This window comes from Hypanus sabinus, chromosome 2, assembly GCF_030144855.1.
Source record: "Hypanus sabinus isolate sHypSab1 chromosome 2, sHypSab1.hap1, whole genome shotgun sequence".
NCBI lineage: Eukaryota > Metazoa > Chordata > Chondrichthyes > Myliobatiformes > Dasyatidae > Hypanus > Hypanus sabinus.
In genome coordinates this window covers 35311543-35329707 of record NC_082707.1, presented here as the reverse complement: position 1 = coordinate 35329707, position 18165 = coordinate 35311543, and the positions used below count along the sequence as shown (strand labels likewise).

Below are 18165 nucleotides of genomic sequence, written 5' to 3'. Positions count from 1 at the left end.
GGAATCCACTGTACTTTTATGTGATTCACCAAATGTTATATTTCTTCTATGCAGAACAGTCTTTGTTGCTGAGATCTTTGTGCTTTTCCCATATGTGCCTGACACTAATCTGGAACTTTTTTGTTTGGCTAAATGATGTTGTATATAGCCTGTGTTTATAAACGACACTTGGAAAATTAAAAAAGAACTGTAGATGCTAGAAATCTGAAATAATAATAAAACTTGCTGGAAATGGTCAGGAGATCAGGCGGTATCAAGGGTAAGAGACACAAGCTTGGTGTTCTAGGTCATAGACCTTTCATTGGAACTCAAAATGTGAGAAAATAAGTTCGTTTTAAGTTTCAAAGAGGGATGCAGAGGACACAGGGATGTCTGATCAGGTGAAGCCAGAGTTACTGAGATGGTTCCAGTGTAGGAGTGCAGTTGAAAGATTAATGAGGGCCATTAAAGAGTCAAAAGCAAGCAGAGGGAGATCAGAAACAATACAATACAATGGAGATCAGAAACCAAAAGACGTTTGCTGAAAATGCCCAGCACATTGGACAATGCCTGTGACAAGAGGGGGATAAAACACAAGACAGATTGATGACTTTAGACAGAAACTGGCTGTCCAATACAAACAGAAAAGGTAACTTACCTTAAAATTACTACATTTGATACTGAGGCCAAAAGGTTACAACATGCACAGGCAGGAGATGAGATATTGTTGCTCGAGCAAATTTTGGGTCTCATTGGAATAGTGCAGATTGCCCCAGACAGATGAGTCAGAGTGTGAACGATCTGGAAAATTAAATTAACAGGGCGAGTAGAAGTTCATAGCCACCCCTGCACCCTGAAAGAGGGAGCCCCACAAAGTGTTCATGCAATCTGTGTTTGGTTTCTTCAGTGCGGGGGAGGCCAGATAATTATTCAAAATTCAGTGCAGGAGATGTTTAATTTATGTTGTTCTTGTGAATGTTATGTGCCTATGATACTGCTGCAAGCAAGTTTTTCACTGCACCTGTGTACGTACCTGTGCGTATGACAAATTCCCATTTGACTAAATTTAAATCACCTTCACGATTTCCATTATCTTCCTGTGATTCTACTTTCAGTCTCACTTCTCTTTCAACACTGCAAACAGACTGTTTACTTCACAGCTCCCAGATCCTCTCCCTGATTTCCATTAGCCATTTCCCCCCTTGTGTTCTTCCGCACACAACTGCAGGGGAGGCATTACTGCCCAGGAGGGCTCGGTGAAGCAGCAAGCAGTACAGATTCCTCACAGCTACTGTCAGTCAAAGATGTGTTAGGTTAATTGCCCCTAATGTAGGCGGGTGGTGAAATAGAGCGTAATTTGCAGAGAACAGGGTTCAGAGAATTCTAGTGAAGGTGGTGATAAGGATTGTTTTGTGTGTTAGTATAGAATCTTTGGGCAGAATGACCCCCTTGTATGTGTTCAAAGAAAGTATGTGTATGTCACCGTATCCTACCCTGTGATTCATTTTCTTGCAGGTATTTATGGGAAAATAAAGAAATACAATAGAATTTATGATAAACCATAAATAACAAAGACTGACAAACAAGCAATGTGTAAAAGAAGACAAGTCATGTAAATAATAAAAGAAAATGTAAATAATTAAAACTGAGAACCTAAGTTGTAGAGACCTTGAAAGTGAGTCTACAGATTGTGGACTCGGTTCAGTGTTGAGGTGAGTGAAGCTGTCTACGCTGGTTAAGGGGCCTGATGGTTGTAGAGTAATGACAGTTTGTGGGCCTAGTGGTGCGGAGCCTGAGGCTCCTGTACCTCCTGTCCAATGTTAGCTTTGAGTGGCCTGAATGATGGTGAGTCTCGATGATGGATGCTTTCTTCTTGTGGCCTTGTCTTTTACCTCATCACTTTGCATTCAGGGATCCACACATTCTATCCAGGAGATAAAGTATTTCACTGGCATTTCTTCCAGTATAAGTTATTGCATTGGTTCTCACAATCTGACTCCTTCTACACTGAAGAAGCCAGATGCAAATTGGAAGACTGAATCACAAAACATATTTAGTCAGTCTGCAAGGCTGACCCTGCCTTCCAGCTGCCTGTTGCTTTAATTCCCATCACACTCCTGGTGCTATTCTTTACTAATCAGGTTCAACACAACTGCTGAACACCATTTCTTTTTCCATCTAGGCATATTTCAGCTTTTCATACTTGTATCAGATTTAACAATTTAAACATTTTATTTCTGTTTGTTTTGTGGCTGCCTGTAAGGAGAAAAAACTCAAGGTTGAATATAGCATACATTGATAATAAATGTACTTTGAACTGGTCAGTTCTGCTCTAAGGTTATTACAATACAGTGGATTGTGGTTAATTGGGCCATCAGTTAATCAGGACATCTATTTGTTTGGGGCAATTCTTAAAGATTAAAAAATAATTGACAAAATAGCGGGGTATCCCTGTCCTTATTTGGGACACTATGCCTCTTAATTGGGACAGGAGTCTGTTGCTGAACAGTTTTTAACTAGTGTCAGTCACTTGCAATTGCAGAGCCATTAGACACTATGCTGTAGGGTGGGTGAAAAGTTTTTGCGTTCATAAAGCAGTGATTTTTCCCACCGATAGTCAGCAAGAAATAAGCAGTAAAACAATTCAGAACTGTTATGCTCATTGCAGTTGCAAGCATTCAGTCTTGGAGATGCCAGAAATAGCCAAGAGTGAAAATTAAATGATTTCACTACTTCCACTGCAAAGAATTTGAAGGTATCGACAATCAGCTTGATTGTTACAATGAAACATGATTTGGAAGGTACAATCATTGTATGAAGGTAGTCCATAATCTACATTAGGTGTCTGCTCAGTCAATCAAAAAACAGTCAGCCTACACTGTATGAAGTCCTCCATCAATAACTATTAGGAATCAATACACAAATTTATAACACTGTAATGTCATTGGTAGTATTCTAATTTGTTCTGTATTTTATTTAAATACCTAATTTTATAGAAGTCGCCCTGTAGTTTGAAGGGGAGAAGCTAAAGTCAAATGAATCAGTATTACAGTGGAGTAAAGGGAATTACAGAGGCATGAGAGAGGAGCTGGACATAGTTGATTGGAAAGGGACGCTAGCGTGGATGACGACAGAGCAGAAATGGCTGGAGTTTCTGGGAGCAATTTGAAAGGCACTGAATAGATACATCCCAACGAAGAAGTATTTTAAAGCTAGGATGACACAACCGTGGCTGACTGGGGAAGTCAAAGCCAACGTAAAAGTAATTAGAGCATATATCAGTGGAAAGTTAGAGGATTGGGAAGCTTTTAAAAACTGACAGAAGGCAATTAAGAAAGCCATATGGAGCAAAAGGTGAATTGTGAATCTAAGCTAGCCAATAATAATGAAGAGGATACCTGAATTTTTTTCAGATATGTAAAGAATAAAGAGATGTGAGTGTAGATATCAAACTGCTGTAAAATGATGCTGGAGAGGTAGTAATGGGGTACAACGGTTTGGCAGACCAACTAAATAAGTATTTTGCATCAGTCTTCAGTGTGGAAGACATGAGCAGTATGCTAGAAGTTTGACAGTGTCACGGGACAGAAAAGAGTGTAGTTGCTATTACTAGGAAGAACCTGATTAAGAAGCTGAAAGATCTGAAGGTAGATAACTCACCTGAAGGTAAATAAAGATCCTTTCCCTTCTCCAGCTCTGTATCACTTTTGCCAATCACCTTTCTGGCTCTCAGCTTCACTCCACCCCCTCTGGTCTTCTCCTATCATTTTGCATTTCCCCCTCTACTTTCAAATCTCTTACTATCTTTCCTTTCAGTTAGTCCTGATGAAGGGTCTCAGCCCCGAAACATCGACGGTGCTTCTCCTTATAGATGCTGCCTGGCCTGCTGTGTTCCACCAGCATTTTGTGTGTGTTGAATCTTGAAATAGTTCTTTTCTTTCTTCACAGACACTGGCTGATATGTTTCTTCTTTTGGTTTGATATCTCTTTTGATCTGCATTTCACAGCTGTACTCTCTGCTTTTTATCACTCTAGCTTTCCCCATTAACTATAAACATTTGAATCACCCTGGCAACTCTGTCTGAAAAATTTTCTTTGTGCTTTCCACCCTTCCTCCATCCTGAAGACAGGTTTTGGCCCAATAAGTCAACTGTTTATTAATTTCTATAGATGCTGCCTGACCTGCTGAGTTCCTCCAGCATTTTGTGTGTGTTGCTCACTTTTTTCAGAATCTGCAGAATCTCTCATGTTAACGATTTCCTCCAACATCCTTTCTGCAACTTAGAAATAATCTTGTTTCCGTAGCCTCCCAGTCCCAATGAAACATTCATGAAGACGAAGACCCGAAATTATGCCTGTCCTTCCACCCAGCTGCCTGACATGCTTAGAGTTACCAGCATTTCTGTTTTCTTGTTAAAACTACACTTGTTAAAACTCTGTGGTTGAATTGTTTTTAAACCAATTCCAGTATTTTCTGCTAAATCATTGGTAACACAGGACAAAATGGAATCAGAATCAGGTTGAATATCACCGGCATATGTCGTGAAATCTGTTGACTTTGTGGCAGCAGTACAATTCAATACATGATAGAGAAAAATTGTGAAATAGAATAAAAATATATTAGTTAACAAACAAGCAGTGCAAAAATAGAAATTAAGTAGTAGTGAGGTAGATATCGTGGGTTCAATGTCCATTCAGAAATCAGATTGCAGAGGGGAAGAAACTGATCCTGAATCATTGAGTGTGTGCCTTTGACTCCTGTATCTCCTTCCTAATGGTAAAAATGGGAACAAGGCACGACCTGGGTGGTGGGGATCCTTAATGATGGCATCAATCCTTGAAGATATCCTGGAAACAATGGAGGCTAATGCTCATGATGGAGCTAAGTCTACAACTCTCTGCAGCTTATTTTGATAGTGTGCAGCAGTCCATTTGTACGTGTTATTTAATTTATAACATCTATACATGTTATTTAAAGCAAATTGTGACATTGAAGTTGCTTCAGTGCAGACAGATAATAACCTAGTGTTGCTTTTTCTTCAGGCTTGCCAGGGAATCTGCGCTGGTGCACACAATCCAGAAGTGAAATACTGAAATGTTCAGATATGGCTATAGCATTCCAAAACCAAAACCTGACACCACCAATTCAGTGTGTATCAGGTGACAATCCCACTGACTGCATGATAAAAATTAAGGTAAGATCCAGACTTGCACAATGCCCACAATGATAGCTGCTTAATGTGCATGGTACGTATGTGCGCCATTCCTGTAGGACATTAAAACAAACCAAATTTCTCTTTCAAGGCTTGCATGTTATTTTGTTGGATTCTTTAGTATAGAACATTGCACTGAAATGAATAGTTTGTTGTAGGTCTTTATCCTTAGGGTAAAAGTTTATTTGGTTTGCTCAAAAGAGTGTAAAGAGAAAGATCAAAGCCTTTTTTGAAACAGCTGGCCTCATTAATTTAGTATGCTCATTTTTTAAAGCAATTCTAGGAACATAAAATGCCATTAAACATAATAGATTGTGGTGTGCTTGGGACAAAAATTTTGAAAGTCTCACAATTTACAAGCTTTACACTTGAACTGCAAATGTGAATGTTTTATTGTTTTTAAGGCATTGTGACACAACAGTGTAAAGAGAAACAGAGTTAATGTACCTTACAAAGAATCATCATCAGAACTGAGAAAGTTAGAAAACAAGTTAGTTTTAAGTTGTAGAGATGAGAAGCAATGGATAATGTAGAGAATTTCTCAGATAGGATTACCAAGGTGAAGCAAAGCACTGTTTATAAATAATACTAAATACTGTTAAGAGTCCAAAGTGGAGAAAGATTGACAAGTGGTGTTGCCAATTGGCATGGATGGTTTGAGGAGTCCATATAAAGAAACTGATAATTATCTCCAACCTTGCCTGATCTCTTCCTTCTCATTATTTAATTCACAATGCATCTTTATCTTAAGTCCATGTCGTACACTTCATCCCCCGTGTTCTCCTCAGTACCTGACTTCCTCATTGCCCATCTCTCTGCTTGCTTCCTCAGTCTTTTTACTTCGCTCCATTCCCCAGATATATTCACCCCTTCAATCAATCCTCATCAAACTCTTTCCCCACAATTTCCTCACCTTGCTCTCACTCCCAGATCTGCCCATCATAATCTGACTGGTTGTACCTCTTGATCTATCCCAGTCTGTCCTTGCTGATCTCACTGACCTGATTTCACCATCCTGCTACCATAACCTGATCCCACTTCCCATTCCTGTCCTATTCATCTCCCCTCCTTCTTCCATCCACTGACCTCTGCATATTCCTCTCATCCACAAATGTTCTCACTCCACTCCTGTCCCTTGCATTGCCACTCTACTCACAACCTTAATCTTCTCCCTTCCTTCCCGCCCACTGACATCTCCATCCTTCTCCAATTCCTCCTACCCCACCCCCCAACCTCTCTCTCCACCTTTGGGTCTCTTTAACCAGATCTCTTCACTTCGTGATCTCATTATCCTTGATCTGCTTTCTTGAACCTATCTGTCCAAACTAACCTACAACTATCTCCTCCCAACGATGTTTTCTAGTCACTGAAAGAAAAATGGGTGCAGCGCATGAAATACTGCAAGTGCATATGCTTCATTGGATGATGTTTTTGATCCTAAAACACAAGCAGAACATTTATGATTTTCACACCAGAGTTTTCCCACCACCCTATACCTGCCATGCAGAGCTGTTGAGTTATTGACGATGACCTATGAACTGAGGCTTCTTATGGCGATGGTGTTTGCTCAGGAAATGGATCCTCATTCAGTGGAGGTTTCTGGAAAGTGTGGTTACATTCTTATCTGGGTTTACATTTTACCTGATCATTTGTACTCAGGATGTGAACATAATTGAGTCGGGTTTGGTCAGGAAACCTGGCAGCAAATATTACTTGGAATATTGTGTTAAAGTCTGGTCACCTGTTATTGGAAGGATGTGGAAAATTCAGAGATGGTGCAAAGGAGAATTACCAGGATGCTGCCTGGATTAGGGAGTATGTCTTATGAAGCAAGGTTAGGTGAGCTAAGGCTTTTCTCTTTGGAGGGAGAGATAAGAGATGACTTGATAGGTGTATAAGATGATGAGGCACTGATTGGGTGAATGGCCAGGATGGAAATAGCTAATACCAGGGTGCACATTTTTAAAGTGATTGGAGGAAAGTTTCGGGAGGATGCCAGAGGTAAGTTTTTTTTTAATATACAGAATGGTGAACGTATGGAATGTCCTGCCAGGGATGGTGGCAGAGGCTGATATATTAGGAGCATTTATGCAGGAGGAGAGGGTTAGATTGATCTTAGAGTACGCTGAAAGGTCAACACAACATCTGAGAAGAATGAGATATTATTTAATTATAACAATTTATTTAAATTAATGTAAAGAAATAAATGGATTATCTCACAGCACTTAATTGTATGAAAATATTTTGAGAAAAATTCTCCATTAATATGGGCTATGCGTTCATCATAACACCACTCTCACCTTCTGGGGTATCACAGGACCATTGTACCGAAGGCCTTGACTCCATATCCCTTCCACAGATAAGAACAGTCTGCAAGTGGACTTGACCAGTAAACCCAAAGTTCCATTTCCTGGGCTACCATTGACACCTTGCTGTTCTCGAATGTATTTTATTGTTTTTAAATAATTTTGAATATTACATTTAAATGAAAAATATTTGTTGTCTTGGAATTAAGTTCAAAAATAAAATGTAAATTATTTTAAAGTACATTAAACTACTATAATGTGATGAGAAAGGCAAGTTTAAAGAAAAAAAATAAACAGTAACAATAAATATTGGAAATCCCATACACATCAGTAAGATTGTTGCTTGTATGGGATCAATGGCAAGTGCAAAGTTGGAGGGCTTTCAACTCAGAATGATCCAGAACTATTGCTGGACTTAGTGTTGAGTCAAAGCCTTCAGTAGGAGTCCTCGTTCAGGGTTATGGTACACAGTCACAGAATTCTGCTGTACAAAGTAGATGCTGAAACTAGAGTTACTGTAAAACTGTCACAGGAACATGGTATAGGCAACACCTTGAATCAAGTTGATTCTTTGAGATGTCGGATGAATAATCCATCAATTGAATATTCTGTTTTCTCATAGAGGCCTAGCTGAGGTGTCTAATCAACCTTCTCCATTCTTTTTCTTTTCTATTATTTAGAAAAGTTTATCAGCGTTTTTCTTCTACCTAAGGTTTTCAACAAGGAGGTCTAGTCTTCATGTCCCTACAATATTCTTTCTTTAATTATGTAATGAAATGTAATTCTAATCAAAATCATGTATTGATTTAAATACATTTTTTATTGTTTCATCACAGAAAAAAGAAATTGATGCAGTAACCTTGGATGCAGGACACATTTACACAGCTGGAAAACTGTATGGATTGGTGCCTGCTGCTGGGGAAAGTTATACAGGTAAGAAATATAATAATTCAGCAATTATATAGTTCCAGTGAGAAACTTCACTTCAAGTGCATAGGCAGGAGAATAAAGCTGACTGTCATACTCCTGGAACTCTGATGCATACTTGACACAACAGTACTCAGAAGAGGCAAAGAGGATACTGAATCCTCCTAGAGCGCTGAAGAAATCTTTTTATCCTGGAATCATTGACCATAAGGTTATGAGCAGATTTAGGCCATTTGCCCCATTGTGTCTGCTGCACCATTTAATCATGGCTGATCCAATTTTCCTCTCAGCCACGATCTCCTGCCTTCTCCCCATATCCCTTCATGCCCTGACCAATGAAGAATCTATCAACCTCTGCCTTAAATATACATGGAGTCTTGGCCTCCACAGCTGCCTGTGACAAAGAATTCCACAGATTCACTATCTCTGGCAGAAGAAATTCCCCTCATCTCCATTCTGAAGCTTTGTCCTTTGGGCTGAGACTCTCCCACCATCCTCTCCTCATCCACTCTATCAAGGCCTTTCACCATTCAATAGGTTTCAATGAGGTTCCGTTCATTCTTCTGAATTCTAGTGAATACATGCTCTGAGCCATCAAGCAGTGTTCATATGACAAGCCATTCAATTCTAGAATCATTTTCGTGAACTTCCTTTGAACACTGTCAAGTTTCTGCACATTCTTTCTAAGATAAATGCCCAAAACTGTTCACAATACACAAGGTGAGGCATCACCAGTGCTTTATAAAGCCTCAATATTACATCCTTGCTTTTATATTCTAGTCTTCTTAAAAGGAATGCTAACATTGCATTTGCATTCCTCACCACAAACACAACCTGCAACTTAACCTTTAGGGAATCCTGCACAATAACTCCCGAGGCCCTTTGCAACTCAGTTTTTTTTGTATTTTCTCTCCATTTATAAAATAATCAGCCCTTTCATTTCTTCTACTAATTTGCATGACCATACACTTCCCAACAATATTCCATCTGCCATTTCTTAGCCCATTCTCCTAATCTGTCTAAATACTTCTGTAGCCTCTCTTCTACTTCAAAACTACCTGCCCCCTCCACCTATCTTCATATTATTTGCAAAGTTTGCAACAAAGCCATCAATTCCATCATCCAAATCATCGACATATAATATAAAAAGAATTGGTCCCAACACAGAGTCCTGTGGAACACCACTAGTCGCTGGCAGACAGCCAGAAAAGGCTCCCTTTATTCCCACTCTTTACCTCCTGCCAATCAGCCACTGCTTTATCCATGCTAGAGTCTTTTCTGTAATACCATGGGTTCATAACTTGTTAAGCAGCCTCGTGTGTGGTACCTTGCCCAAGAGGCCTTCTGAAAATCCAAGTACACAGCATTAACCGATTCTCCTTTGTCTATTCTGCTTGTTATTTCTTCAAAGAATTCCAACAGATTTGTCAGGCAAGATTTTCCCTTGAGGAAACAATGCTGATGACAGCCTATTTTATCATGTGCTTCCAAGTACCCTGAGACCTCATCCTTAATAATTGACTCCAACATCTTCCCAACCACTGAGGTCAGACTAACTGGTCTGTTATTTCTTCTCTCCTTTCTTGAAGATTGGAGTGACATTTGCAATTTTCCACTCTTCCAGAACCTAGTGATTCTTGAAAGTTCATTACTAATGCCTCTACAGTCTCTTCAGCCACCTCTTTCAGAACCATGGGATATACACCTTCTGGTCCAGGTGATTTGTCTACCTTCAGACCTTTCAGTTTCCCAAGAATCTTCTCTCTGATCTGGTAACTTCACACACTTCATGACCCATGACTCCTGACGCCTGGAACTAGTGTTTTACACAGTGAAGATGGATACAAAGTACTTATTCAGTTTGTCCGCCATTTCGTTGTGTCCCATTATTACCTCTCCAGCATTATTTGCTAGCAGTCCATTCTCAACTCTCTTTTACATTTCGTGTATCAGAAGAATCTTCACTGTACAGAAAACCTTGACAAACACATGATAAAGAATCCTTTACTCCATCTGGATTCATTTGGAATAACAACAATGTCTTGTGCTATAACCACTTAAGCATTCTTTAAGTAATTCATTTCTATTTGTCTGTCAGACATTTTATGTAAGTGTAATTAGAATTTCAGTATCACTAACTAGGCAATATACTGTATTTTGTTCATAACCATTAGTGTCAAGGAATTCCTTGCTATTCTATCTAGTGGGTGAGAATGGAAAATTTGATACTTAGAATTCTGTGACTAGTTTATTGTTTTTCAAAGGATATTTTTTCAATTGAAACACTAAATTAAGGAATTCACAATTCCATTTACATATAAATTAAAAGTAACGGTGTTTGTAGTAGCAAAAGTACTAATTGCATTAGTGTGGACTGATGAAATGATTACACTGTCTGTATGGAATTACTTAGAGGGTGAATGAGTACACTCCACGTGGATAGTTTTAGGTGGGGGTGGGGGCAGTCTACCGACCAGCCTTTATCTTAAAGTAAGAGCAATTTAAGACGTGGACTCAATTGTGTGCAAATAAAGCTCAGTTAGTGAGCTGGTTATGCTCTCACTCAGAAAATCTTGTTTAAATATTTCAACATTTTGTTAACAATATTGGCAGAAAGCCGCTGATTATAAACTGTTTTGTTTAGAATTAAGGTAGTCCAGTTCAGGGCTACAGTGAAACACTGCAATCATTGTTTTGGCAAGTTCAAAGTCAAATTGTTGAGAGTCTGAGGGGAGGCTGCTGACTGAATATTAAGTGATGACAAATTGCTTCTGATTTGCAAAATGTAACTGGTGCCTTCAGGAAGCAGTTAAAAGAGAAAATAGCATTTCCATTTCCTGGATTTCCACTGAAGTATATTACCATACCTGTTGCCTGACCTGCTGAGTTTCTCCAGCATTTTGTGTGTTGCTCTAGATTCCCAGCACCTACAGTTTCTTTTGTGTCTCCACAGTTTTCTTTTTTTTTTTTGGCCACTAATATCCTTTTTTTTACTTGGACATAGTAGTCAGCTGTGTGTAGCTAAAACATTATTCAAAAAGATATTTTCCAAAAACCAGTGATAGCAGTTCACTGTTAGATGAGCAGAAATGGATTCTGAAAATTGAGATTTCCTGAATATAATATTATTTTCTTTCCTGGTGACCTTTCGATTAAAACCCAAACAGAAAAACATTAAAGGAGAATGTCCAGTAAGACTCATTCTAAGAATACCCTCATTTACCTGCAGTACCTGATGTAAGTTGTGTAAAACTAGTTCAATACTAAGTTTAAAAAGATGCCGACAAAACAACTTTGGAAAATAAGTTTGAATGAAATCTTTATGCACTAGGTGATAATGAAGGAGCATCGTATTATGCTGTGGCAGTAGTAAAAAAGTCGAGTCATAACGCCTTCACCATCAATCAGCTGAAAGGAAAGAAGTCTTGTCACACTGGGCTGAACAGGACTGCTGGGTGGAACATCCCCATTGGTACACTGATGAAGATGGGTGAAATCAAAGCTGACAAATGCAAGATTGCTAAAGGTGAGAAGGATCTTAAAGAGATTAAAAATTAGCTTAATTTGTTACGTGAACAACAAAACATGTTGTCTTGCATCTGAGGTTGTTCTGGGAGCAGCCCGCGGATGTTGCCATGCTTCTACTGCTGATGTAGCAATTTCTTTACCCTAATGTGGGAGGAAGGCATGTGGTCACGGGGGAGCATGTACAAATTCCTTACAGACAGCGGCAGGAATGGAACCAAAATGGCTGATTACTGGCGCTGCAAAACAATCGCACTAACCGCTAATGCTATCATCCCACCTTTTTCTTTAGTGGTAAATATACTTCCCTTTCAGTACCCAAAATACACTTATTGTTAACATGTATAACATTCACTTCCAAAAGGCAGGAAGGAATACAAGTCAAGTTTACTGTAGCACAAGCAGAGGTACAATGAGAAATTTGCTTGCAGCAGTATCAGATGTGTAGGTACAGACAAGACGGAAAATAAATTATACATAAATTTATACTGCTTTGTGGAAAAAAAAGAACAAAGACAATTGACAACAAGTCCATGATGACAAGAACCTGGTGATGTACTAATTAGAGAAGATTCAAAAATAAGCAAAACAACACTTATTCCAATCTACTGTGTCAGGCCAGAGTGTGAAAAGAAGTGGAAATTGTCACTTAAACCAGTTTGTTGCATGGTAGTTCACATTAGGTGAATGAAGGCAAACGGTAGGAATTTAAACTGGGAGTTCAGGGTATTGGTGGACACATCACTCATTGCACCAGAGCCAATGGAGATCGTAGAATGTGCCAGTCCATTCAAAGAGCTGCTTAGTTAGTCCCACTCGGCTCAGTATATTTTTCCTTGCAAGCATGGAGGACAGAGGTGACAGTAAATTTGAACAAACAGTTTTAAAGAAAGACTATGATTGAAGTAAAGAGTTGGAAATCGTTCGGCAATAAATCTGTTCAAGCTTATATTGATATATAATGAAAGCTGTAAATTGATTTGTAACCTAAGCTACAATGAGAGGAAATATAGCCTTTCTTATGGTGAGCTGAAACAACCAATCTCAGGCTGACTTTCACTGATTGGCCATTGTTTCTACTGATGTCTTGAATGTTCTTGGGTAAACTATTTAAATAGTTGTGCTTTGGGAATTTGAGTCTTTGAGAATTTTGTAGTTTTGCAGTTTTACTAAATAAAGACTTATTTCAAGTTAACAAGCTAACAAGCCTTTGTGGAAACCAGTCATCTCTCTTCAGTGTTTGCTACTACTCATTAAACATGACACCAATGACTTCATCATATCCAGTGCCGCTGATCACAAATGTGAAAAGTTCAAGCTGGATAACATGACTGAATCACAGTTCAAGTGTCTGATTTTTATGTGCAGACTTCTGGCACACGTGGTGATGCAGACATTTTGCAGAAGGCTCCTGGCCAGACTGGAGCAAGACCCTGATATGACTCTACAAGCTGTCAGTCAAGAATGTCAGTATTTGATCAACCCAAAACACAACACAATTCTAACCTGGTCGAACAGAACCATGTCAATGCAGTTTCCAATGGCCCAGATATCATCACATATTAGGTCTCCAAATGGCCAAACACAGCCTGTTGGAACTGTGGTGCATGGCATTACGAAAGAAAGTACCAATACAAGAAACTTATTTGCAGCAAATGCTAACGCCACAGTCTCAAAGAAGGCCTTTTCTGTCCTTCACTGTCTTCTAGGCCAAAGAATAACAAGAAGTTTCTGGAAGGAATTTAATGGCCATGTTCAAAGTTTACTTTGCCCCCCCCCCCCCAGGAGACAGGTCCTGAAAACATCACTGCTATCTTTAAGATACCTCCTCTATCAGATGTCAGTAATTCACATTTTTGGGGATGACCAGTTACAAGTCAGCATTTCTGTCAGCAATGTACTGGCTGACGGAGCCACTCACTGCCCTGCTTAACAAGGGTACCACAAGGAAATGGTCCGAACAATGCCAAGAGTCATTTCATTAGGTGAAGAATATTGTCATCCTACCTTCTCGTGATACAGTTCAACCCAGAGCGGCCAGAATTCGCAACAGATGCATCCAATTATGGGGTGAGAGGTGCTATATTCTACATCTTCTCTGATGTTTCTGAGAAAGCTATCACGCAGCAGAAAGATGCTATGGAAAAATCCAAAAGAAAGCCTTTGGAATCATCTTTGCTATGAAGAAATTCCACAAGATGCTTTATGGTGGATGCTTCACTGTCCTTAATGATCAAGAGCCACAATTGTCCATCCTTGGGTTTAAGAAAGGCATCTCAGTGTATATATCAAACCATCTACAAAGGTGGGCAATGGCATTATTAGACTACAATTTTGAAATCAGGTACACATCAAACCAGAAACTTGGTCAGCCAGATGCCCTCTCCAGACTTGTGAATCAGCAGGTTACTGAAAATGAAGATGCAGTCTTGGCTGAAATTTCAATTGATTGCAAAGTCCATACAGTTGTATCAAATGCTGTTCAGGTCACGGTCAACAAGAACAGAGCAAAAATGGCTGCAAATCCTCTTCTTCAGCATATCTCCAGATACCTCATTGATAGACGGCCAGTAAAAGTTGGAGAAGATGTGGTACATTTTTACCAACATCAAACATCACTTTGAACTGTGGGCTCCTGCCTGTAGAATGAGACAGAATATTGATTCCATGAGCACATTGACCAAGAATACCGAAACAATTCCACCATGGTCATCCAGGCATCAATTGAATGAAAGTCCTGGCAAGATGGTTTGTGTGATGGCTGGGCATTGATGAAGTTTTCACATCCTAATGCAAGCAGTGAACTCAGTGCTCTCTGGCAGCAAAGAATCCAAGTAAAGCCAATCTACAGCCATGGTCTTAGCTACCAGACCTTGGAGTTGAGTACACATGGACTAATTAATAGCTGTACTTCGCTAGTTGGCCAAAAGTATTATCTATGAAGTCATCAACAACAGAGGCTACCATTCAACAGCTGCTACAGATCTTCAGCCACTTTGGAATTCCAGAAATATTTAGTCATGGAGTCACAGAAAAGGACAGCTCAGAAACAGGTCCTTCAGCCCATCTAGTCTGTGCCAAACCATTTAAATTGCCTTCTTCCATCGACCTGCATCAGAATCATAGCCCTCCATTCCCCTACCATCCATGTACCTATAAAAGCTGCTCTTAAACATTGAATTCAAGCTCACACACCCCACTTGTACTGGCAGCTCATTCCACACTTTCACAATCTTCTGAGTGAAGAAGTTTCCCCTCATATTCCCCTTAAACTTTTCACCTTTCATCCTTAATGCATAGTATCTGATTGTAGTCCTATTTAACCTCAGTGGAAAAAGCCTGCTTGCATTTACCCTATCAAATCTCCTCTCAATCTTCTACATTCTAAGGAATAAAGTCCTAACCTATTTAATCTTCCCTTATAACTCAGATCCTCCAGATCCAGTAACACCCTAGTAAGATTTCTCTGTACTCTTTCAACCTTATTTACATCTTTCCTGTGGATGGGTGACCAAAACTGCACACAATATTCCAAATTAGTCCTCACCAATGCCTTATACAACTTCAATATAACTTCCCATCTCCTTTACTCAATACTTTGATTTATGAAGGCCACTGTGCCAAAAAGCTTTCTTTGCAACCCTGTCTACTTGTGATGACAATTCCAACCAAACCTTTATTCCCAGGTCCCCTTGTTCTACCACACTCCTCAGTGTCCTGTGTAAGACCTGTCCTGGTTGGTCCTACTGAAGTGCAACACCTTGTACTTGACTGCATTAAATTCCATCTGCCATTTTCCCAGCCTTCCTCACTGTCCACTGCATCCACTATTTTGGAGTAATCTGCAAAAGTGCTGATCCAGCTAATCTCATCCAGATTGTTGATATAGATGCCAAATAACAACAGATCCAGAAATGATTTCTGCAGTACTCCACTAGTCAAAGGCCTCCAGTCAGAGAGGCAACCATCTACTACCACTCTCTCACAAAGCCAGTGTCCGATCCTGAGTGCCGAGTGACTGAACCTTTTTAACTAACCTCCCATGTGAGACCTTGTCAAATGCCTTGCTAAAGTCCATGTAGACAACATCTACTGTCTTGCCTTCATCCACTTTCCTAGTAATTTCCTCTTAAAAACACAGTAAGGTTGGTTATACATGACCTACCACTCATGAAGCCATGCTGACTATCCTTAACCAGTCCATGTCTACCCAAATACTTGTATATCTGGTCCCTCAGAATACCTTCCAGTAACTTTCCCAATACTGATGTCAAGCCCAGCAGTAGTTTTATACAGTGGAACAACATTGACTATCCTCCAATCCTTTGGTACCTCACCTGTCGCTAAGAATGATTTAAATATCTCTGCTAGAACCCCGGCAATTTCTGCACTTGCCTTCTGCAGGGTCCAAGGGAACACCCTGTCAGGCCCTGGTGATTCATCCACCCTAATTTGCCTCAGGACAGCAAACATCTCCTCCTCTGCAATCTGTATAGGGTCCATGAAGTTGATGCTGCTTTGCCTCACTTCTGCAGACTTCTGTGTCCACCTCCTGAGTAAATACAGATGCAAGAAGTTATTTAAGAGCTCCCCTATCCCTTTTGGCTCCACACATGGGTTACTATTCTGGTCTTCCACAGGATCAGTTTTGTCCCTTACTATCCTCTTGTTCTTAACATATCTGTAGAATCCCTTAGGATTCTTTTTCACCTTGTCTGCCAGAGCAAGCTCATGCCTTCCCTTAGCCCTCCTGATTTTTCTTAAATGTTCTCTGGCAATCTTGTACTCCATAAGCACCCCATTTCTTCCTATCTGCCTATTTCTGCTATACATGTGTAGAAGAACCACCAGCTTGTATCCGTCAACAAAATTCCAGGTGTACAGGGTTGTTGTCATCACAACACTGCTCTACGGCTCCGAAACCTGGTCTTGTACCACAAGCAAATCCGGTTGCTCGAGTGTTTCCATCAGTGCTGCCTCTGTTCCATCATAGGTATCAGCTGGCAGGATCATGTCTCCAACATTGAGCTCCTGGAGAAAGCTCAACTTCCAAGCCACTTTGCTACTCAGGCAGCTCTGCTTCCCAGGCCACGTGTCCCGCATGGATAACTCCAGGTTACTGAAAGCAGTTCTCTACGGAAAACTCTCTCAGGGCCAAGGGAAAGGGGTACAAAGACCAACTTAAGCAGCAGGAGCCCTCTCAGGGCAAATATTGAGGTCAATGATTGGTAGAAGCTGGCTTGTGACAGAGATCACTGGAGAACACTGATTCACAGAGCAGCCAAGAATTTTGCAGAATCTGGAAGAGTGACTGCTGAAAGAAGGGGAGGTGTAGGGAGGATCCGACCACCTAAGCACCAGCATCCCAGTTGTTCCCGAGTCCCTGCTGTTCCAAAGTCTGCAGATCCAGAATTGGCCTCTACAGTCATCAATGACCGTGACATCACTCCTGAGGACTCTTCTTCCCTCCTGATCTTCGCAAGCGAAGAACCAGTCATCATACCTCCTAAGCACAGCCTTTTTTTTTGTTCACCAGGGCCCCGATATCTCTACAAGTTCCCTACACTTGATTTCTTTATCTTTTATTCTGACAGGCACATACAAGTTTTGTCCTCTCAATTTCACTTTTGAAGGTCTCCCAGTTACCTAGTACACTTTACCAGCAAACAGCCTGTCCCAATCCACATTTGCCAGATCTCATCAAAATTAGCTTTTCTCCAATTTGGAATCTCAACCCGCGGAGCAGACCTACCTTTTGCATACTTACTTTTGAAACTAAAGGCATGGTGATCACTTCTGCCACTTGCCCTGTCTCATTCTCTAATAGCAGATCTAGTATTGCATACTTTCTCATTGGGACGTCTGTGCATGGATTAAGGAAACTTTCCTAAATGCATTTGACAAATTCTATCCCATCTGGTCCTTTCAGAGTATGAGAGTCCCAGTCAACATGTGAAAAGTTAAAATCTCCTACTAGAACCACCTTGTGTTTCTTGTAACATTCTGCAAACTGTCTGCAAATTTGTTCCTCTAAATCCCTCAGTCTGTAATATAGCGCCATTAACGTGGTCATGCATTACTTATTTCTCAGTTCCAACCAAAATGCCTCACTAGACAAGTTCTGTCCTGACTGGTAATGCCATCCTTCCTCCTTTAATCCTTCTGGTTCTGTCGCATCTAAAACAACTGAACCCCAGAATATTGATCCGCCAGTC

The 18165-nt window shown here is 40.2% G+C and overlaps 1 protein-coding gene across 2 annotated transcripts in view; it reads left to right on the top strand.

Moving 5' to 3' along the window:
• Nucleotides 1-18165, top strand: part of meltf (melanotransferrin) — an 81451-nt gene that overhangs the window by 37440 nt on the left and 25846 nt on the right. For both annotated transcript variants that reach the window (XM_059944046.1, XM_059944035.1), the window contains exons 9-11: nucleotides 5023-5174; nucleotides 8335-8431; nucleotides 11757-11951. In XM_059944046.1, the coding sequence (XP_059800029.1) occupies nucleotides 5023-5174; nucleotides 8335-8431; nucleotides 11757-11951 (444 nt within the window). The remainder of the gene's footprint in view (nucleotides 1-5022; nucleotides 5175-8334; nucleotides 8432-11756; nucleotides 11952-18165) is intronic.